General features: G+C 51.4%; 1 protein-coding gene across 5 annotated transcripts; it reads left to right on the top strand.

Annotated features, from left to right (window-relative positions):
* The first annotated feature begins 119 nt into the window (after positions 1-119).
* On the top strand, positions 120-21,806 carry KDM5A (lysine demethylase 5A). 5 transcript variants are annotated; one of them, XM_073650314.1, is made up of 28 exons: positions 120-593; positions 641-1,360; positions 7,149-7,226; positions 7,306-7,428; positions 7,534-7,704; positions 7,789-7,920; positions 11,080-11,182; positions 11,455-11,543; positions 11,823-11,981; positions 12,161-12,280; positions 12,357-12,772; positions 12,858-13,020; positions 13,168-13,287; positions 13,369-13,563; positions 13,635-13,816; positions 14,442-14,566; positions 14,668-14,818; positions 15,056-15,173; positions 15,402-15,757; positions 15,847-15,985; positions 16,069-16,248; positions 17,288-17,440; positions 17,535-18,086; positions 18,177-18,335; positions 19,494-19,653; positions 19,833-20,053; positions 20,131-20,541; positions 21,069-21,806. In XM_073650314.1, exons 2-28 carry the CDS (start codon positions 1,214-1,216, stop codon positions 21,288-21,290), a joined length of 5,145 nt encoding a protein of 1,714 aa, XP_073506415.1. In that variant the 5' UTR covers positions 120-593; positions 641-1,213; the 3' UTR covers positions 21,291-21,806. The 5 variants fall into 5 exon arrangements, with proteins under 5 accessions (XP_073506415.1, XP_073506414.1, XP_073506417.1 ...); XM_073650316.1 differs by lacking the exon at positions 120-593 and having other exon boundaries at positions 1,164-1,360; positions 12,357-12,515; positions 12,591-12,772; XM_073650317.1 differs by lacking the exon at positions 120-593 and having other exon boundaries at positions 1,176-1,360; positions 12,357-12,515; positions 12,591-12,772; positions 18,177-18,320.
* The last annotated feature ends 217 nt before the right edge of the window (positions 21,807-22,023 follow it).

Here is a 22,023-nt window from a genome sequence, read left to right as displayed (position 1 = left end):
TTGCAGTTTAGAATGACGCGGAGGGATACAGCCGCCCTCTGCTGGTCACGCCTAGTATTGCAGCGGAGGATGACACAGATACCGTCCGCCCTCTGCTGGTGACATCTGGTACTACAGTGCAGGATGACGCGGAGTGATACCACCGTCTACACAGCAGATCCCTCCGTCCGGTGAAGCATCATTATCGCCATGTGAAAACCGTCTCCGGTGCCTTCTGAATTCTGCAGGAATCTCATCTCCGGGCTCAGCCGCCATCACAGCAGCCGCGCACTACCTGCCCCCGGCTGGCGGAGGCGGACAGTTCCGGTTTCCGGTGACCCCGAACTTCCGGCCTAGGACTGAGAGCAAAACAAACCGGTGTTTGCAGCCGGAGACGTAGTGACCGGGCCGGGGGCTGCGGAGGCTGCTGTGACCGCCGCCATCACTCCCGGAGCTCCGGGGAGGCGAGGACGGACTGGACCGGGCCCGGGGGATCCGCACGGCGGCACCGGAGCAGGAGGGGCCCCAGGAGCCTGGAGAGGCCTGCCTGTCACCTGTTATTCAGTCATTTTCCCCCTGGTTGTCGGGGGTCTCTTGTGAGATCTCTGCTGGTTGTCAGGAGTCGGGGGTCTCTTGTGAGATCTCTGCAGGTTGTCAGGAGTCCGGGGGTCTCTTGTGAGATCTCTGCTGGTTGTCGGGGGTCTCTTGTGAGATCTCTGCTGGTTGTCGGGGGTCTCTTGTGAGATCTCTGCTGGTTGTCGGGGGTCTCTTGTGAGATCTCTGCTGGTTGTCGGGGGTCTCTTGTGAGATCTCTGCAGGTTGTTGGGGGTCCCTGGTGAGATCTCTGCTGGTTGTCGGGATGGAGCATTAGTGACCTTTTTCTGTCTGGTTGTCGGTGTTATTGGTCTCCTGGTTGTCGGGGTTGATGCTTTGTTGTATTCAGGGGTCTCACTAGATGTAACCTGGCTGTCAGCGCAGACTGTGGGGGACCTGGGTGTTCTAGCTGTCGCTGCTATTCATGGTTGTCAGATTAGCAGCTTGTTGTTTCCGGGTGGCAGGAGGTTAATGTGGGGGCGACATTGACGTTGGGTGTCACAGATTATTGTTGGTGAGACCCCCCCCCCCCCCCCAGGTTTCTCCTGCCCGGCGATGAGGGGTTAATCCCAGGGCTCAGACCCGGCAGCTTTCAGCGCCCCCCCCCCCGAGCGTCTGTGTGACCCCGCGGCCCCTTGGCATGGCTGCGTACAGCGAGTTTGTGCCCCCTCCGGAGTGCCCGGTGTTCGAACCGAGCTGGGAGGAATTCTCCGACCCCCTGAGCTTCATCGGACGCATCCGGCCCATCGCTGAGAGGACGGGAATATGCAAAATCCGACCCCCCAAGGTAAGAGACGCCGAGCCCCCGCACCCCCCATCTACCTCCTGTCCAGGCACATTTGTGTAGCATTTGCATCAGGCTCGGCGACGGCGCCAGGATTAACCCCGAGAGACCCAGCATAACTCCCCCCCCCCCCCCCCCCTACACCCCCCAGAAATCATCCATAGAAACTTGTCCTCTGGGTGTAAATATCTGCAAAAAAAATACAAATGTCGTCACCTACAGTACAGACCAAAAGTTTGGACACACCTTCTCATTTAAAGATTTTTCTGTATTTTCATGACTATGAAAATAGTCCATTCACACTGAAGGCATCAAAACTATGAATTACCACATGTGGAATTATAGACTTAACAAAAAAGTGTGAAACAACTGAAAATATGTCTTATATTCTAGGTTCTTCACAGTAGCCACCTTTTGCTTTGATGACTGCTTTGCACACTCTTGGCGTTCTCTTGATGAGCTTCAAGAGGTAGTCACCGGAAATGGTCTTCACTTCACAGGTGTGCCCTGTCAGGTTTAATAAGTGGGATTTCTTGCCTTATAAATGGGGTTGGGACCATCAGTTGTGTTGTGCAGAAGTCAGGTGGATACACAGCTGATAGTCCTGCTGAATAGACTGTTAGAATTTGTATTATGGCAAGAAAAAAGCAGCTAAGTAAAGAAAAACGAGTGGCCATCATTACTTTAAGAAATGAAGGTCAGTCAGTCCGAAAAATGGGAAAACTTTTGAAAGTGTCCCCAAGTGCAGTAGCAAAAACCATCAAGCGCTACGAAGAAACTGGCTCACATGAGGATCGCCCCCAAGAAAGGAAGACCAAGAGTCACCTCTGCTTCTGAGGATAAGTTTATCCGAGTCACCAGCCTCAGAAATCGCAGGTTAACAGCAGCTCAGATTAGAGACCAGGTCAATGCCACACAGAGTTCTAGCAGCAGACACATCTCTACAACAACTGTTAAGAGGAGACTTTGTGCAGCAGGCCTTCATGGTAAAATAGCTGCTAGGAAACCACTGCTAAGGACAGGCAACACGCAGAAGAGACTTGTTTGGGCTAAAGAACACAAGGAATGGACATTAGACCAGTGGAAATCTGTGCTTTGGTCTGATGAGTCCAAATTTGAGATCTTTGGTTCCAACCACCGTGTCTTTGTGCGATGCAGAAAAGGTGAACGGATGGACTCTACATGCCTGGTTCCCACCGTGAAGCATGGAGGAGGAGGTGTGATGGTGTGGGGGGGCTTTGCTGGTGACACTGTTGGGGATTTATTCAAAATTGAAGGCATACTGAACCAGCATGGCTACCACAGCATCTTGCAGCGGCATGCTATTCCATCCGGTTTGCGTTTAGTTGGACCATCATTTATTTTTCGACAGGACAATGACCCCAAACACCTCCAGGCTGTGTAAGGGCTATTAGACCAAGAAGGAGAGTGATGGGGGGCTACGCCAGATGACCTGGCCTCCACAGTCACCAGACCTGAACCCAATCGAGATGGTTTGGGGTGAGCTGGACCGCAGAGTGAAGGCAAAAGGGCCAACAAGTGCTAAGCATCTCTGGGAACTCCTTCAAGATTGTTGGAAGACCATTTCCGGTGACTACCTCTTGAAGCTCATCAAGAGAATGCCAAGAGTGTGCAAAGCAGTCATCAAAGCAAAAGGTGGCTACTGTGAAGAACCTAGAATATAAGACATATTTTCAGTTGTTTCACACTTTTTTGTTAAGTCTATAATTCCACATGTGGTAATTCATAGTTTTGATGTCTTCAGTGTGAATGTACAATTTTCATAGTCAAGAAAATACAGAAAAATCTTAAAATGAGAAGGTGTGTCCAAACTTTTGGTCTTTACTGTATATAAGAGGAATAAAACCGCTGTAATGTCCTGTACAGAATGACAATCCAGACAATGAAGGATTTCCCCCAGAACATTATCACAGGTCCCCAGCTTTTCTTATACACAGGTTTATTTCCTTTGTGTTTATTGGAACAACATAAAAAACAGAGAAAAAAGGCAAATTGGAGATAATTTCACACACAACCCCAAAAATGTTCCGGACACAATTGTTTCCCCTCCTTTAATATTTGGTGTCGCCCTCTGGAATAAATAAATCAGTCGCTTCCTATAACCATCAGCTTCTTCCTCCTCAGCCGGGATCTTGGACTCTTCTTACAATCGTCTCCAGGTCTCTCATATCTGAAGACGTCTTGTAAGATCTCTCCACAGGGGTCAATTGGATTTACATCCTGACTCATTGCTGCCACTTCAGAACTCTCCAGCGCTTTGTTCTCATCCATTTCTGGGGGATTCTTGAAGTATGCTTGGGGTAATTGTCCTGCTTGAAGACCTAGGATGCACACCCAGCTTTCTGACACTGGGCGCTATATTGCCACCCACAAGTCTTTGGTAATCTTCAGATTTCATGATGCCTTGCACACAGTCAAGGCACCCAGCGCCAGAGGCAGCAAAATAACCCAAAACATCTGTGACCCTCCACCATATCTGACTGTAGGTACTGTGTTCTTTTCTTTGTAGGCCTCGGGTTTTGGTAAACAGTAGAATGATGTGCTTTACCAAAAAGCTCTATCTTGGTCTCATCTGTCCACAAGATGCTTTCCCAGAAGGATTTTGGCTACTCACATATGCAGTCTAGCCTTTTTAAGTCTGTGTCAGCAGTGGGGTCCTCCGGGGTCTCCTGCCATAGCGTTTCATTTCATTCACATGTAGACTTATAGTTGGCGCTGACACTGATTAACCCTGAGCCTGCAGGACTGCTTGAATTTCTTTGGCCCTTGATTGGGGCTTATCCACCATCCGGACTATCCTGTCATCAGTTTCTCTGCTGTCCACATCCAGGGAGATTATCTGCAGTGCCATGGGGTGTAAACTTCTTGATTATGTTGCGCACCGTGGACAAAGGAACATCAAGATCTCTGGAGATGGACTTGTAACACTGAGATTGTTAATATTTTTCAACAATTTTGGTTCTCCAGTCCTCAGACAGTTCTCGTCTCCTCTTTCTGTTCTCCATGCTTAGTGTGACACACAGACTCACAATGCAAAGACTGAGGCAACTTCTCCCCTTTTTATCTGGTTTCAGGTGTGATTTTCATATTGCCCACACCTGTTACTTGCCACAGGTGAGTGTGAACGAGCATCACATGCTGGAAACAAAGTTGTTTACTCACATTTGTGAAATTTTGTCCAATTTTTCCTTTTTTTTTCTCCGTTTTTTATGTTGTTCCAATTCACACAAAGGAAATAAACCTGTGTGTAACAAAACATGTGTAAGATTGTGATAATTTTCTGGGAGAAATACTTGTCACCGGTGCCAACACTTTCAGCCATGATTGTATGAAGAAATGTGGATGACATAGTTAGGTCCATATATATTTGTACAGAGACACCATTTTTCTAATTTTGGTTCTAGACATTACCACAATGAATTTTAAACAAAACAATTCAGATGCAGTTGAAGTTCAGACTTTCCGCTTTCATTTGAGGGTCTCCACATTAAAATTGGATGAAGGGTTTAGGAGTTTCAGCTCCTTAGCATGTGCCACCCTGTTTTTAAAGGGACCAGTAATTGGACAGATGAAATAATTGTAAATAAAATGTTCATTTCTAGCACTTGGTTGAAAACCCTTTGTTGGCAATGACTGCCTGAAGCCTTGAACTCATGGACATCACCAGACGCTGGGTTTCCTCCTTTTTGATGCTCTGCGGTGATGCCGGTGATTCCATCCTTTTTGATGCCTTCACTGCGGTGGTCTTCAGTTGCAGTTTGTTTGTGGGCCTTTCTGTCTGAAGTTTAGTCTTTAACAAGTGAAATGCATGCTCAATTGGGTTGAGATCAGGTGACTGACTTGGCCATTCAAGAATATTCCACTTTTTTGCTTTAATAAACTCCTGGGTTGCTTTGGCTTTATGTTTTGGGTCATTGTCCATCTGTAGTATGAAACGACGAGCAATCAGTTTGGCTGCATTCGGCTGGATCTGAGCACACAGTATGGCTCTGAAGACATCAGAATTCATTCGGCTGCTTCTGTCCTGCGTCACATCATCAATAAACACTAGTGAGCCAGTGCCACTGGCAGCCATGCATGCCCGCGCCATCACACTGCCTCCGCCGTGTTTTACAGATGATGTAGTATGCTTTGAATCATGAGCTGTACCACACCTTCACCATACTTTTCTCTTTCCATCATTCTGGTAGAGATTGATCTTGGTTTCATCTGTCCAAAGAATGTTCTTCTAGAACTGTGCTGGCTTTTTTAGATGTTTTTTAGCAAAGTCCAGTCTAGCCTTTTTCTTCTTGATGCTTATGAGTGGCTTGCACCGTGCAGTGAACCCTCTGTATTTACTTTCATGCAGTCTTCTCTTTATGGTAGATTTGGATATTGATACGCCTACCTCCTGGAGAGTGTTGTTCACTTGGTTGGCTGTTGTGAAGGGGTTTCTCTTCACCATGGAGATTATTCTGCGATCATCCACCACTGTTGTCTTCCGTGGGCGCCCAGGTCTTTTTGCATTGATGAGTTCACCAGTGCTTTCTTTCTTTCTCAGGATGTGCCAAACTGTAGATTTTGCCGCTCCTAATATTGTAGCAATTTCTCGGATGGGTTTTTTCTGTTTTTGCAGCTTAATGATGGCTTGTTTCACCTGCATGGAGAGCTCCTTTGACCACATGTTTACTTCACAGCAAAACCTTCCAAATGCAAGCACCACACCTCACATCAACTCCAGGCCTTTTATCTGCTTAATTGAGAATGACATAACGAAGGGATTGCCCACACCTGTCCATGAAATAGCCTTGGAGTCAATTGTCCAATTACTTTTGGTCCCTTTAAAAACAGGGTGGCCCATGTTACGGAGCTGAAACTCCTAAACCCTTCATCCAATTTTAATGTGGATACCCTCAAATGAAAGCGGAAAGTCTGAACTTCAACTGCATCTGAATTGTTTTGTTTAAAATTCATTGTGGTAATGTCTAGAACCAAAATTAGAAAAATGTTCTCTCTGTTTTATATATGGACCTAACTGTATAAAGCAAGGTATATACAAAGGTCTGCAAAGAAAAAAGATGAAATAAAAAAAAATGAATGTGGATGATCTAAAAAAAAATAAATAAATAACATTTAAGGTCAAAATGAGAATAAAACGTCACTCATGGAAAAAACCCACAGAAATCTGATAAAATCTGTTACGTTTAGATCCGGAGAAGAAAACCATCAATGTCGTAAAATAGAAGAAACGTTAATGGGCGCGTGACGAGATGTAAATATTTCCCGAGACCTCGGATGCTTTGCGTCGGCCGCTCATAGTCCCGGATCATTGTGACAAAAATGGCAAAAGCTGAAGAAAAAACTAAAAAAAAAAAAAAAAAAAAAAGGCTGAAATATTGGTGGTAATGTCTGGGTTTTGTCGCGGGATGAATTTCTGGGATTATTCTGGGGACCTGACGAGTCCTGGATGATTGGGGCTGAGGAGGGGTTTCGCTCCGTCCTGCTGGGGTCCCGGGATCGGTCGTATCGGACCTCGGGGGGGGGGGGGATCTGATGATACTAATTGTAGTGACCCTTCATAAACCCGAGTGACAGGAAGCGTAGAGACCCCAATAATCGGTACACGAGACCTCCATCTACATGTGACTGATGGCATCTTGTATAATGAAGTTCTGACGTGTGATTGCTGTGAATGGATCACACTGGATCTTCCCCTGATCTCGGGTGCCCACATTCAGGCCCTGGAGATCGGGCTGTTATCGCCATTGCTCACTTCTCCTTCTCTTTCCAGGACTGGCAGCCGCCCTTCGCCTGCGATGTGAAAAGCTTCGGCTTCACTCCTCGGGTGCAGCGTCTGAACGAGCTGGAGGTGAGCGCCCCCCCGGGGGTCCGATCTTGTACCGTCACCTCTCTTCCTCCCCCTATAGTCACTCTGTCTGCGTTCCCAGGCCATGACCCGCGTGAAGCTCGACTTCCTGGACCAGCTGGCCAAGTTCTGGGAGCTGCAGGGATCCACTCTCCGGATCCCAGTGGTGGATCGCCGGCTGCTGGATCTGTACGCGCTGAGCAAGGTGAGGACGGCCCCAGAATGAACTGTGTGTATATATGTATGTATGTCCCGGACGGTGGAAAGCGATGCACATATAACGTGTCCCTTCTCTTCTCTGTCGCTGCAGGTGGTCTCCAGTGAAGGAGGCTTCGACATCATCAGCAAGGAGAAGAAATGGTCAAAAGTTGGCAGCCGCCTGGGGTACGTGTCTGGGAAGGGCACGGGGTCTCTCCTGAAGACGCACTACGAGCGGATCCTCTACCCCTACGAGCTCTTCCAGTCGGGTATCAGCCTCATGGTAAGTCACACTCGGACCCTGTAAAGTGCCTTCTCTGCTCCTCCCAGCCTCCTTTGACCGTGGCCTTCACCTCCGTCCCCTCAGGGCATCCAGAAACCAAGTCTGAAAGATGAGGAGAAGGTGGAGGTGGCCGAACCCTGCGAGGACCCCAAGGACGCCACAAGGACCGAGAAGACGAACGTCCCCTTGAAGAGGTCAAAGCGAATCAAGTCTGAGGTGCCGACATTTGTATCTTTAATCTCAACCCCATAACGACCAATGACGGACAGAGCACGGCAGGAGCAGGTGTCCGTTCCCGCATTATGACGTGCTACGACCGGTCTGTGCCGACAGCTGAGCTACACGGGAGGAGGTGCGGGGACCCACGTCAGCGGTCTCTGATCACTGTGACCGGTCAGTCAATCTGAAATATCAGCACCTCCCGCACGACCACCGCAGGAGCTCAGCGCAGGTGGCGGCCAGAGACGGCGACAGCCGAGGCCCCTGCCGTGGCGGCCAGAGACGGCGACAGCCGAGGCCCCTGCCGTGGCGGCCAGAGACGGCGACAGCCCCACAATTGTGACGAGATTCAGGGACCAGTGGCGGCGTCCCCTGCTCGCTGTTATTGGATGGTGAATGTAATTATCCAGTCACAGCAATGTATCTAATGCGGGAAACCATAGAAGAAAAAAAAAAGTTGTATATAAAACTTTATTTATTTTTGACTCTTTATATATGCGCACACACTGCAATGGCTGCACGTTTGTATACAGCAGATGAGGTTTTACTTCATGATTAGTGTTGAGGGAGTGTGTATGGTTAACCCTTCGGCTCGGGTGCTTGGCATCTATGTTGGGGTCGCCGCGGCTGCTTGTGTCACGGCTGTTAGAGAGCTGTGACACATGCAGGGATTGCCTGCAATACTCGGCGAGCACGCTCGCTAAACACATGATCTGTTCAGATACAGACAGACTAGCAGTTTTTGCTGATGTCGTCGTCCTCTAGTTCTAGTGATGACGAGTCTCGGCAGTGGCGAGGACGTGCTCCATCTATCGCTGGTGTTGCTGTAAGTGACCGGCTGCCCACAGAATCCTACACTCCGTGTGTGCCATGTGGACGGACGCCTGTCTCGGGCGTCCGTCCATGTGGACGCCTGTCTCGGGCGTCCGTCCATGTGGACGCCTGTCTCGGGCGTCCGTCCATGTGGACGCCTGTCTCGGGCGTCCGTCCGTCCATGTGGACGCCTGTCTCGGGCGTCCGTCCGTCCATGTGGACGCCTGTCTCGGGCGTCCGTCCGTCCATGTGGACGCCTGTCTCGGGCGTCCGTCCGTCCATGTGGACGCCTGTCTCGGGCGTCCGTCCGTCCATGTGGACGCCTGTCTCGGGCGTCCGTCCGTCCATGTGGACGCCTGTCTCGGGCGTCCGTCCGTCCATGTGGACGCCTGTCTCGGGCGTCCGTCCGTCCATGTGGACGCCTGTCTCGGGCGTCCGTCCGTCCATGTGGACGCCTGTCTCGGGCGTCCGTCCGTCCATGTGGACGCCTGTCTCGGGCGTCCGTCCGTCCATGTGGACGCCTGTCTCGGGCGTCCGTCCGTCCATGTGGACGCCTGTCTCGGGCGTCCGTCCGTCCATGTGGACGCCTGTCTCGGGCGTCCGTCCGTCCATGTGGACGCCTGTCTCGGGCGTCCGTCCGTCCATGTGGACGCCTGTCTCGGGCGTCCGTCCGTCCATGTGGACGCCTGTCTCGGGGTTTAGAGATGCTGATTTATTTATTTTTTCATTTTTCTTCTCTGCAGAACAACCATGTAATGGTTGACAGACCAGTTCGTATGTCGTCTAATTCATTGCCGGCCGCCCCTCATCACACTACTCCACAACCAGTAACTGGAGACCTGTTATTGTAGCGGATATTTTACAATTTTTCAGTCTATTTCTCAACATGGGTCTGATAAAAAAAAAAAAAAACAAAAACACTATCAGATCTTATTGGTCATGTGACTTCTTGTACGACTTCCCTATGTACAGAGAGATAATGACCCGGCGAAGATTTGAGAGTATTCTGCTATTCCTACACTTCGCAGAAAACGCAAATTGCCCCCCTCCCAGTGACCCCAGCCATGACCGACTGTACAAAGTCAGGCCCCTGATAAATTATTTCAGTTATACATTTTCCCACACAACTAGCCCTGAAAAAAATATAAAAATCTGTATGGACGAGTCTCTGGTCCTTTTCAAGGATTCAAGGGCGTAGTTTCCAAAATGGGGTTAGTTGTGGGGGGTTTCTGCTGTTTAGGGACATCAGGGCTTCTCCTAACGCAGCATGGCGTCCGCTCTCGATTCCAGCCAATTTTGAGCTCCAAAAATCGAATGGTGCTCCTTCCCTTCTGAGCCCTGCCATGCACCCAAACAGTAGTTTTCCCCCATGTATGGGGTATCTGTGTGCTCCGGAGAAATCGCACAACAAATTGTACAGTGCATTTTGTGCTGTTACCCTTTTGAAAATGCAAAATTTAGGACTAAAGTAACTTTTTTTTTTTGTGGGGAAATATAACATTTTCATTTTTTTTTCCATTCACATTGCTTTTGTTCCTGTGAAGCACCTGAAGGGTTAATAAAGTTCTTGAATGTGGTTTTGAGCACCTTGAGGGGTGCAGTTTTTAGAATGGTGTCACTTTTGGGTATTATCTGTCATAAAGGCCCCTCAAAGTCACTTCATATATGATGTGGTCCCTAAAAAAAAATAAATAAATAAATAAAAAATAAAAAAATAAAAATTTTTGTAACTTTTGTTGGCAAAATAAGAAATTGATTGTCAACTTTTAACCCTTATAGCTCCCTAATACAAAAAAATGATGTTTCAAAAATGATTCTGATGTAAAGTAGACATGTGGGAAATGTGATTTATTAGCTATTTTGTGTGACATAAGTCTCTGGTTTAAGGGCATAAGAATTTAAAGTTTGAGAATAGTGAAACTTTTTCAACTTTTTGCCAAATTTTCAATATTTTCACAGTTTCAGATCAGCGGGATTCGTTGGCGCTCCAGGGTTATTACCTCATAAAGTGACCCTGGTCCTTGCGTAGTTAATGGTGTTTTCTGGCCATCGTCCCCCGTCAGACGCGCCATGTTGCCTTTGCAGTTGCCTCTTCGTTAGTCCAGGCCTCGGGCCCGGCCACCAATGCAATGAAATGAATCTTATATTTTTTTGTCACCGTACTCGGCGTCGTCATAACTTCATTAAACAAGACCAATAACTGCGACGGGGACGGGAAAATATTAAAGTTACGGCTCTCTGAAGTGCTGAATTTCACCTATTATTGGCCTGCAGGTGGCGGTATAACGCTTCATTTAACCCTCGCAGTCGCGTCTTAACTGAAGCCGTATTATTGTATTTCAGGAATCGGTGGAAATCAGTAAGAGTCCGGAGGTGAAGAAGCTTCACGCCTTCGGAGCGGCCCCCAGGGTGATCGGAGTCGGCGACAGCGTTAAAGACCGAGCTGGTAGGATGGCGCCCGCACCGCGCAGAATATGGGGGACGAGAAAATAAGATGTCTGTCCAATTACTGAAGTAAATGGGATGGATCCGGTCTCCTCCATGCCTCTTATTGGTGGATTCCCATAGTGTAGTGAGGCACTGTGTCCAGCAGAGGGAGCTCTTCCCTATATTATGTCCTATGTTGCCGGAGGAGGATGATGAGGAGTAATGGGGGCTGCGATGTCTCATAAGGCTTACACTTACATTTTTTTTTAACTTTGTCTCTCGCTGTTTTAGATGAACTTTTGAAGAAAAGGAAGACGTCAAAGCTGGATGCTTTTGGGATGCAGATGAGGCAGCGGAAGGGGGCTCTGTCCGTCAATTTCGTAAGTGTCCTGCGTACAGACTACGCCCTCATTATTAGAGATGACCCCCGCATCTTTACGCCATGGCATCCGTACCAGGGTCCTGCCATCTTCCTGGTCTTGTGACTATTATCCCCCCACAATGCCATGATGTGCGTCGCACCGTGCAGTCCCCCGAGGCGCCTGTACACCAGCATCCAGTTCTGGCGGAGGATGTGTGCAGGATATCGGTCCCTCTGCCGTGGAGTAACCCAATCTTCTGCCTTTTGTAATGTGTTCCTATTTCTGCGCCCCCCACAGGTGGACCTGTACATCTGCCTGTTCTGCGGCCGGGGGGACTGTGAGGAGAAGTTGCTGCTGTGTGACGGCTGTGACGACAGTTACCACACGTTCTGCCTCATCCCACCGCTCCCAGAGGTCCCCAAAGGAGACTGGCGCTGCCCGAAATGCATCGTGGAGGTAACTCAGTACCTTCACTGCCTGTCTGTGACATTCCAGATTATCTGCAGCACCTCCGCAGGCGGGAGGGAGAATTACACCGCTCCCCTCTCTGTAATCTGCTGCAGATTGTGACCATGTAATGTCTTAGGATCCTGCAGATTGGAGATTGTATTCTTCATCCTTCCTTTTGTGCGCAGGAGTGCAGCAAGCCCCGCGAAGCCTTTGGATTTGAGCAGGCCGTTAGGGAATATACACTGCAAAGCTTCGGAGAGATGGCCGACAACTTCAAGTCCGACTACTTCAATATGCCGGTGCACGTGAGTGTAGACCCTTCTCTGTTACGTAGAGGGTTCTGTGAGGAGCCGGTGGGCTGTAACGTTGCGTCCTCGGCAGATGGTGCCCACCGAGCTGGTGGAGAAGGAGTTCTGGCGCCTGGTCAGCTCCATAGAGGAGGACGTGATCGTGGAGTACGGAGCCGACATTTCCTCCAGAGATTTTGGGAGCGGCTTCCCGACGCTCGATGGTCGGAGGAAACTGACACCTGATGAAGAGGTGAGATTACTCCAGAGCTGCACTCGCTATTCTGCCGGTGTGATGTCTGTTAACCCTTTGTTTCTCCCTCGGCAGGATTATGCCCAGTGCGGCTGGAACCTGAATAACATGCCTGTCCTGGATCAGTCTGTCCTCACCCACATCAACGTGGACATCTCGGGCATGAAGGTGCCCTGGCTGTACGTGGGCATGTGCTTTTCCTCGTTCTGCTGGCACATCGAGGACCACTGGAGCTACTCCATTAATTACCTGCACTGGTGGGTTTCACGTGTCCCCTCGGGATCGGGAAGGTGGACGGCGAAGGCTCGTCTCGTGTGACCGGTTATCGTTCTCTCTCCCTAGGGGGGAACCCAAGACGTGGTACGGGGTCCCCTCTCACGCGGCCGAGCAGCTGGAGGACGTCATGAGGAAACTGGCGCCAGAACTGTTCGAGACTCAGCCGGACCTGTTACACCAGCTGGTCACCATCATGAACCCCAACATCCTGATGGAGCACGGCGTGCCGGTGAGTGCAGCGCCCCCCCCCGGGGTCCCCCATCATTACTGTGTGAGGCCGCCAGAGACGGGCACACTGCACCATTAGTACTTACCCTTTTCTGACACCCCCGTATTCCACCATGAGACTGACCAGGATTTACACTCCTTTCCCCAGGTTTACAGGACGAACCAATGTGCGGGGGAGTTTGTGGTCACCTTCCCCCGGGCGTACCACTCCGGCTTCAACCAAGGATACAACTTTGCGGAGGCCGTGAACTTCTGCACAGCGGACTGGGTGCGTGCAGCTGATGGCGGTATTATCTATATTTCTGCATATATGACCCCAAAACTTTATGTATTTATTTTCTTGATGCAGCTTCCCATTGGCCGTCAGTGCGTCAATCATTACCGCAGGCTGAGGCGGCACTGCGTGTTTTCTCACGAGGAGCTCATCTTCAAGATGGCCGCAGACCCCGAGTGCTTGGATGTCGGCCTGGCAGCCGCCGTGTGCAAGGAGATGACGGTGATGATTGAGGATGAGAGCAGGATGCGGGACAACGCCGTGCAGATGGTAAGGACCGGCGTCCTCCTGCCGCCTCCCCGGGGCGTCCGCAGATCTGAGAGCTGTCGTGTGTCTCGCAGGGGATCGAGCAGTCAGAAGAAGAAGTGTTCGAGCTTGTCCCAGACGACGAGCGGCAGTGCTCCTCCTGCAGGACAACCTGCTTCCTGTCCGCCCTGACATGCAGCTGCAGCTCTGACCGGCTCGTCTGCCTACATCACTTGGAGGAGCTGTGCGCCTGCCCCGTGCAGAGCAAATGTCTCAGGTGAGGAGCAACAGGGGTACTGCCATCTACAGAGCGGGAGGGATATGACCTGTCACATCTGTGAGATATACGAGGGTCACTAGAGATCAGCGGTGACGTCACTGAGAATGCCGCCTATCCATCACAAGAGATCGGCGGTGACGTCACTGAGAATGCTGCCTATCCATCACCAGAGATCAGCAGTGACATCACTGAGAATGCCGCCTATCCATCACTAGAGATCAGCGGTGACATCACTGAGAATGCCTCCTATCCATCACCAGAGATCAGCGGTGACATCACTGAGAATGCCGCCTATCCATCACCAGAGATCAGCGGTGACATCACTGAGAATGCCGCCTATCCATCACCAGAGATCGGCGGTGACAGCACTGATAATGCCGCCTATCCATCACCAGAGATCAGCGGTGACATCACTGAGAATGCCGCCTATCCACCACCAGAGATCAGCGGTGACATCACTGATAATGCCGCCTATCCATCACCAGAGATCAGCGGTGACAGCACTGATAATGCCACCTATCCATCACCAGAGATCGGCGGTGACATCACTGATAATGCCGCCTATCCATCACCAGAGATCCGCGGTGACGTACTTGACCTCCTTCCTGTGTTCTTGATCCAGGTACCGATATTCCCTTGAGGATTTCCCTGCTCTGCTGTACGGGGTGAAGCTGCGTGCTCAGTCCTACGACACGTGGGTCGGCCGGGTGACGGACGCGCTGACCGCCAGCCTGAACCATAAGAAAGGCGAGTCTCTGCCATCTTGGTCTCTGCCATCTTACGATCTCGCTCTGTGATATTTTTTTGCTGCTCTCTGCTGTGATTGATGATTGTCGTCTCCTCCGCAGACATCATTGAGTTGAAGGTTATGATGGAAGACGCCGAGGACAGGAAGTTCCCAGAGAATGAGCTTTACAGACGGCTCCGAGACTCCGTGAAGGAGGCCGAGACCTGCGCCTCCGTGGCTCAGCTGCTTCTAGCCAAAAAGCAGAAGCACAGGTGAGCGGCGGCACGACATAAGCAGCGGTACTAACCTGTGTCCCTGCCGATCTTTGCAGCAGGTCTGATATCATGTTGGTACATTGTGACAACTGCAGCCAATCACTGGCCAGTGATCTGCAAGGAGTTTCTTTCCAGTATTTGCCAAACTACAGCCCCTGTGCCTGCCAGGGCATGCTGGGAGTTGTAGTTTTGCAGCTTTTTTCCTTACTATTCTGTTGGTCTTTGCTTTTGCAGTAAGCTGAGTCAAGACTCTGGGAAAACTCGCAGTAAGCTCACCATGGAGGAGCTGAAGGCCTTCGTTCAGCAGCTGTTCAGCCTGCCGTGCATCATCACCCAGGCCCGGCAGGTGAAGGTAAGCACTTCTGTGCACCGCTGCGCCCGTCACCTGCTAATCAGCGCACCGCTCCGCTGCCTCCCGGCTCCTTGTTGGCTGTGCGCTCCTGATGATTGACAGCTCGGGTCAGCGGCACGGTCACAAGCCAAGGTGTGCAGGAGGACTGACTCCAGCTGACAGCTCTCCCTGCCTGCGGCCACCTCTGCACGGCTTTTATATCCGTCCTGTCCACTTCTGTCTCCCCAGAACCTGCTGGATGACGTGGAGGAGTTCCACGAGCGCGCCCAGGAGGCCATGTCTGACGAGATCCCAGACTCCAGCAAGCTACAAGCTCTCATAGACATGGGGTCCAACCTGTACGTGGAGCTCCCGGAGCTGCCGCGACTGAGACAAGAGCTGCTGCAGGCGCGGTGGCTGGACGAGGTGCGCCAGACGCTCTCCGACCCCCATAAGGTCACACTGGATGTGATGAAGAAGTTGATCGATTCGGGGGTGGGACTGGCTCCTCATCACGCTGTCGAGAAAGCAATGGCCGAACTTCAGGAGCTGCTCACAGTGTCCGAGAGGTGGGAAGAGAAAGCCAAAGTCTGTCTGCAGGCGAGGTAGGTGACCGCGCGGCGTCTGCGCTCTACATCTTGCTCGCTGTACATTTGGGACAGTTGATGTATAATGACCTCCCCGTCTGTCCTAGGCCGCAGCACAGCGTGCCCAGCCTCGAGGGCATCCTGGCCGAGGCGAAGAACATCCAGGCCTATCTGCCCAACGTTCTGGCGCTGAAGGAGGCTCTGCAGAGAGCCAAGGACTGGACCTCCAAAGTGGAAGCCATTCAGGTAGCGTCTTCTTGCCATGTGTTCTGGCGTCGGCGCGCTGTCAGTTGTCGCCCTAATAATGCGCTATCTGCTCCTGTTCACAGAACGGCAGTCACTACGCCTACCTGGAGCACCTGGAGTGCCTGCTGAGCAAGGGCCGGCCGATCCCGGTGCGCCTAGATGCCCTCCCGCAGCTCGAGTCCCAGGTGGCAGCAGCGCGAGCCTGGAGGGAGCGCACCGGCCGGACCTTCCTGAAGAAGAACTCCAGCTACACATTACTGCAGGTCAGGACCCTCCATAGAGTTTCCATCTCATAAAGTGATGATGTATTTTCGGGCTACACTGCCCCCTTGTGATGGGTGGATCGTCTCCACGCTGGGTCCTTGCACGGTTCTGTAAGTGATTGGGGCCTGCTGCACTTTAGTGCACAGCTCCCCTGCAGCCCAGGGGCCGGACCCCCGCGTCTGCTTCTGGAGATCAGCAGATGCCGGTCAGGACACATGAGCGACAGGACATGTGCGAGGGTCCCGGACGGCTCCTGCCGATGCCACCTGATCAGCGACATCCGCCTCCCAATGTGGAAGTGAGCGGAGACCCCTATAACCAGTCACACCAGTGAGAGGGAGACTCCATGCTGTTCCTATGGCTTGCGTCCCCATGTCCTGGTGATTTTATTTGGGTGTTTTTCCATGAATTTTGGCTTAATGTAGTATTTTTGATTTGGGTTTTTTCTGATTAGTTGTGTGGTTTCTATTTGTTCTTTTCTCTGTATTTTACATGTGAGGGTTTTTTTCTGTGTTTCTGTCTCTGGGGTTGTCGGGTGTTTTTTGTGTGTACTCCTTGTTATTGTTTTGTGGATTTTTGTATGTGTGTGTGTTTTTGGATAGTGTTTTGTGTGTATGTATGTCTTTGTATTTTTTGCATGTATACATTTTGTGGGGGGATTGGGGGTTAGGTCTATTTTGTATTTTTAGGTGTAGTTGTTTTCTTGATGTTTTTGAGTATTTTTATGTGTGGATTTTTTTGTGGATTTTTCTTTCCATGTATGTGTTTGGGTGTGCTTGTATATTGAGCTTTTTGTTTTTTTGCATGTATAAATAGTGAGATTTTTTTGCATATGCCTTTTTGTGTTCGTATGTGAATGTATTTTGCATTGTGTTTTTTGAGGCTTTTGTGTATATTGCATATTTGTATGTATAGATTTTGTCGTTTTTTTTGTGTGTATTTTTTGCATATGTTTTTGTCTGTATTTTTATTTTTTTGAGTGTTTTACATCTCGTCTCCTATTTTCTGACCGGACGCCCCGCTCTCGCCCCCCCGCAGGTCCTCAGCCCCCGCAGTGACATTGGCGTTTACGGCAGCGGGCGGAATAAGAGGAAGAAGGTGAAGGCGCTGCTGGAGGAGAAGGACCTGGACCTGGACTCTCTGAGTGAACTGGAGGAGTTGCAGGAAGACGCTCGGGATGCGGCCTCTGTGGTAATGGGGTCCTGATACGTAATGGCCATATTATGGCACTGGGGGGCCGGTATAAAAAGCCGTCAATGTGACGCTGGTTTTCCTTCCCGCACAGGTCGCGTTATTTAAGGATCTGGAGCATAAGGAGGTGGACTCCATGCGCTCTTTGCGGGCCGGTAATCTGGCCAAGATGGCCATGGTCGATCGCATCGAGGAGGTCCGGTTCTGCATATGCCGCAAGGCCGCCAGCGGTTTCATGTTGCAGTGCGAGCTGTGCAAGGACTGGTTCCACAGCACGTGCGTGCCCCTGCCCAAAACCAGCTCCCAGAAGAAAGGCTCCAGCTGGCAGTCCAAGGAGGTGAAGTTCCTGTGCACGCAGTGCATGCGATCCCGCCGGCCGCGGCTGGAGACCATCCTGTCGCTTCTGGTGTCACTACAGAAACTGCCGGTTCGGCTGCCGGAGGGTGAAGCGTTGCAATGCCTGACGGAGCGCGCCATGAGCTGGCAGGACCGGGCACGGCAAGCGCTGGCCACACAAGAACTGTCCTGTGCCCTAGCCAAACTGTCTGTGCTGAGCCAGCGGATGGTGGAGCAGGCGGCGCGGGAGAAGACGGAGAAGATCATCAGCGCCGAGCTGCAGAAAGCTGCCGCCAACCCCGACCTGCAGGTCAGCACCAGTAACACCAGTATCACCAGTGCATAGGGGGGCGAGCAGCAGCTTCTCTGACCTCTTCCTCTCGCCCCTTTGGCCATTCAGGGTCACCTGCCCATATTCCAGCAAGGATCCTTCAGTCGGGGCATGTCCAGCGTGGCGTCTTCTCCACGACCTCCTCTAGACTATGACGATGAGGAGACAGACTCAGACGAGGACATCAGGGAGACCTACGGCTACGATGTGAAGGTAGCGAGCAGCATGGTAATGACTGAGAAATATGGGGAGTTAAAGTGGTTGTCCAGCGCCGCATCCTTGTGCTTCAGGTGAGCGGCACTGATCACGTCCCCAGTACGGGCCACCGGCTGGTCCTGTCAGCACGTCATCAGTGCCGCTCAACCCGGCCACGGACTTAGCCTTTTTTAATAAATGGCCACAATGCATTACAATGACGAAATTGCATATAATCCCCTGGTAAATCCCTGTCTCTGCAGCAGTCCTGCAGTGATCATGGCTGAATATGCGTACCGCTGCAGCCAATCACTGGCTTCAACATTTGCATGCCAACCCTGCGACCATCGCTGCCAACGTCAGAGATCGGCTGCAGCGGTTACGGAATTATTGTCTACACAGTTTACAAAGACCGATGGGATCAGAGGAATGGCCGGAGAGTTAGTTAATATTTTGCATTTTTTGCTTATTAAAAATCTTCTAGTGAAAACTACAACTCGTCCCGCAAAAATCAAGGTCTCATACGGCCGACTGTAGAAAAATAAAAAATAAATTGCGGCTCTTGAAGGAGAGGAAAAACAAATAATTGCTGCTTCTATAGGGCCACGTGGAGGCGTCGGAGCGGGCCGCATCCACACCGGCCACGTGGAGGCGTCGGAGCGGGCCGCATCCACACCGGCCACGTGGAATCGTCGGAGCGGGCCGCATCCACACCGGCCACGTGGAGGCGTCGGAGCGGGCCGCATCCACACCGGCCACGTGGAGGCGTCGGAGCGGGCCGCATCCACACCGGCCACGTGAAAGGAGCTCCAAAACCCCAGCATTTATATATGGCTTAAAAGGGAATTTTTGTGCAACAACAATACTAAAATGCCCATCACTGCTGTGACTTTTCTAGGGGCCGAGTCCCCTGGAGAAATGCTCTGTGAGTAGACTGCAATTTGGGGTGACGCAGTGGTCCGGGGTGGGACTGTGGCACGCAGGGGGGATACGTGGAATATTCCCGCTCTTATTTGCGGAGCGTATATTTAGCTTGGTATTTCCAGGCTACGTACAGATGGGGATTTATATAGTATCGGCACGCCGGCAGCCGCTGTGTTCTGGGGTGACGGTAATATTAGGACATTGCAGACTGCCGCCATTTTTAGGACGGTGGATGTATCAGGCGCTGATCTCTCTTCTGCTCTCCAGGACACCGGCAGCGTGAAGTCGTCCAGCAGCCTCGAGCCCAACCTGTTCTGTGACGAGGAGATTCCCATCAAGTCGGAAGAAGTTGTCAGTCACATGTGGGCCACCCCGTCCTTCTGCGCGGAGCACGCGTACTCCTCCGCCTCCAAGAGCTGCATGCAGAGTAAGGAGGGTTGTGCTATGGTGACCCAAATCATCTCCTCTGCCCCGTCACAAACAGTAATGGGTAGCTGCAGCCATTCCGGTCCCTTGCGTCCTCCCCCTTTGCCAACAGTTTGTGCCCTCCCGCCGGCCCTTAATAACTTTAAATATCTTCTATTTTTGCTTTTTCTTATGCATTAGCTTCAGGAGCTCCTCGAAAGCAACCGAGAAAGACCCCACTGGTGCCGCGTAGCCTGGAGCCCCCTGTACTAGAGCTGTCCCCCGGGGCGAAGTGTCAGCTGGAGGAGCTGATGATGTTGGGGGATCTTCTGGAAGTTTCTCTGGATGAGACGCAGCACATCTGGCGGATACTACAGGCAACGCATCCGCCATCGGAGGAGCGCTTCCTGCATGTCATGGAGGTGAGACGTCCCTCCTTCCGGCCCTCACCACCATTCCCCGGATCGAACCTTACTTCTTACTGTTGCGTTTTCCCCAGGACGACAGCCTGGACGAGAAGCCGCTGAAGCTGAAGAGCCGAGATTCTTCTGAGAAGAAGCGCAAGAGGAAGTTGGAGCGAGCAGAGCTGATGTTATCCGAGGGAAAGCAACGATCCAAGGAGCTGAAGAAACTGGACAAGACCAAAAAGAAGAAGCTGAAGCTGGGACACGACAAGGCCAAGGAGCTCAGCAAACTCGCCAAGAGGCTGGCCAAGGAGGAGGAGCGCAAGAGGAAAAAGGAGAAAGCTGCGGCCGCCAAGGTGGAGCTCGGCAAAGAGATCAGCGAGAAGAAGCGAGAGAAGAAGGTGCTGGACATCCCCTCCAAGTACGACTGGTCAGGAGCCGAAGACTCTGACGACGAGAACGCCATATGTGCGGCTCAGAACTGTCAGCGCCCCTGCAAGGACAAGGTGAGGGCGGACGTGCGGGGCGTCCTGGCGGAGGGGGGGTTTCAACGGGAACTTCTGATTTTACAGCCACTTTGTTGCTCTGAGACAAAACCATCCTCAGGACAGGAGACTTTTGTGCTGCCACTTATGGGTCTGGAGGGTTCGTTTCAGTGCATCTGTCTGGATACAATTGTAACAATCTCTCCGGTGTGTGAAGTGTTAAAGGGCATCTGCGCCACCACCCACTTCTGCATCGGGATGACTTTCCAGGCCGCCACCCGGTCAGCCCCTGGACACAAGAATGGGTCTTCTGGTTTCTGTACTTCCTCTTTTGGCCATGTGATAGCTGCAGCCAATCGCTGTCTGTCACCACTGCAGCTAGTGATTGACTGCATCGGTCACATATCCATACAGGATGTACAGACTCGGTCTCTGTTAAGTTGCAATGTCCTTTCCATCCCGGCTCCGTGTCTGGAGTGTCCTCCCGACTCGCGTCCTGCCTTGTGCTTTGCAGCTCTCACGATGATGTGTCCTTCTCTTCCCCGCAGGTGGACTGGGTGCAGTGCGACGGCGGCTGTGACGAGTGGTTTCATCAGGTCTGTGTCGGTGTCTCCTCCGAAATGGCCGAGAACGAGGATTACATCTGCACGAACTGTACCAGAAAGCGAGTCCCCGGACTGTGCCCGCCTTGTCCTCCTTGCCCACCCACTTTGACTTTCACCCCAGGATTCCCTTTGCCCACCATTGAGGTGAAGCAGGAGGTCAGCTAGCATCATAGACGGTTTATTTTTTTGGTTTTCCCCCATAAACTGGTTATCTTTCTCCTCTTACCACCCTCTGCCACCTGCTTTGGGCAGAGCTTTCTCTTAGATAGCGGCGGGCAAGGTGGGGTGGGGGGGCTGTCATTGCAAAAAAACCGCTCCATAGTGAAGTGTATTATCCTGCAAGATTCCTGACCCCGACAGACTCGCGGATTTCCCAGAAGTGACTTTTTATAATGGAAGCCCCCGACTCAGGATGCCACGTGTGGCCGGAGCGAGGGCGGCCGGTGGACACCCTTCCTTTTCTTACAGTAGGAGGATCCCTTTTGTGATGGGTCCAATACATCCTTACCCGCTTTGCACAAGTATTGGCGCCGGTGTCTGGACTGCGGGTGATGGGAGGCCGCGTGGTGAACGCAGGACATGGATCGTCTGTGTGGGACTTTGTTTTTTAGTAAATCCTGGGGATACCCCTTTCTTCTTTCTGTGACTACTGACTGTTGTATAAATAGTTTTCTCTCCTTTCGATTTGTCCGGAGTCTCTGTACCAAAAATATCCCCGATATGAAAACCCAGCAGTATCGGAAGTATCTGGATCAACAGCAGTGGACAGGGCAGGAAGTGTTGTCATAGGGACACTGAATCTGCAGCAATAAACATCCGGCTGTGCATCAGTTGCTGATATATATGGAGTCGTGATCGGGAGCAGCGTTACACAGCCGACATCTTCCTGTAACAAACG

This window comes from Phyllobates terribilis, unplaced genomic scaffold (genome assembly GCF_046119375.1).
Source record: "Phyllobates terribilis strain yellow unplaced genomic scaffold, ASM4611937v1 Scaffold_10__3_contigs__length_209671492, whole genome shotgun sequence".
In the NCBI taxonomy this organism is placed as follows: domain Eukaryota; kingdom Metazoa; phylum Chordata; class Amphibia; order Anura; family Dendrobatidae; genus Phyllobates; species Phyllobates terribilis.
The sequence above is the reverse complement of the archived record's forward strand: the minus strand, read 5'-3'. Positions and strand labels throughout refer to the sequence as shown.

What these genes read in the sequence shown, in the direction of transcription:
- KDM5A (XM_073650314.1), top strand. Translation starts at nt 1,214, where the DNA reads ATGGCTGCGTACAGCGAGTTTGTGCCCCCTCCGGAGTGCCCGGTGTTC. An exon ending in CCCAGGCCCGGCAGGTGAAG is followed by an intron (nt 15,174 to 15,401) that starts GTAAGCACTTCT and finishes CTGTCTCCCCAG; the next exon opens with AACCTGCTGGATGACGTGGA. An exon ending in CCAAAGTGGAAGCCATTCAG is followed by an intron (nt 15,986 to 16,068) that starts GTAGCGTCTTCT and finishes TCCTGTTCACAG; the next exon opens with AACGGCAGTCACTACGCCTA.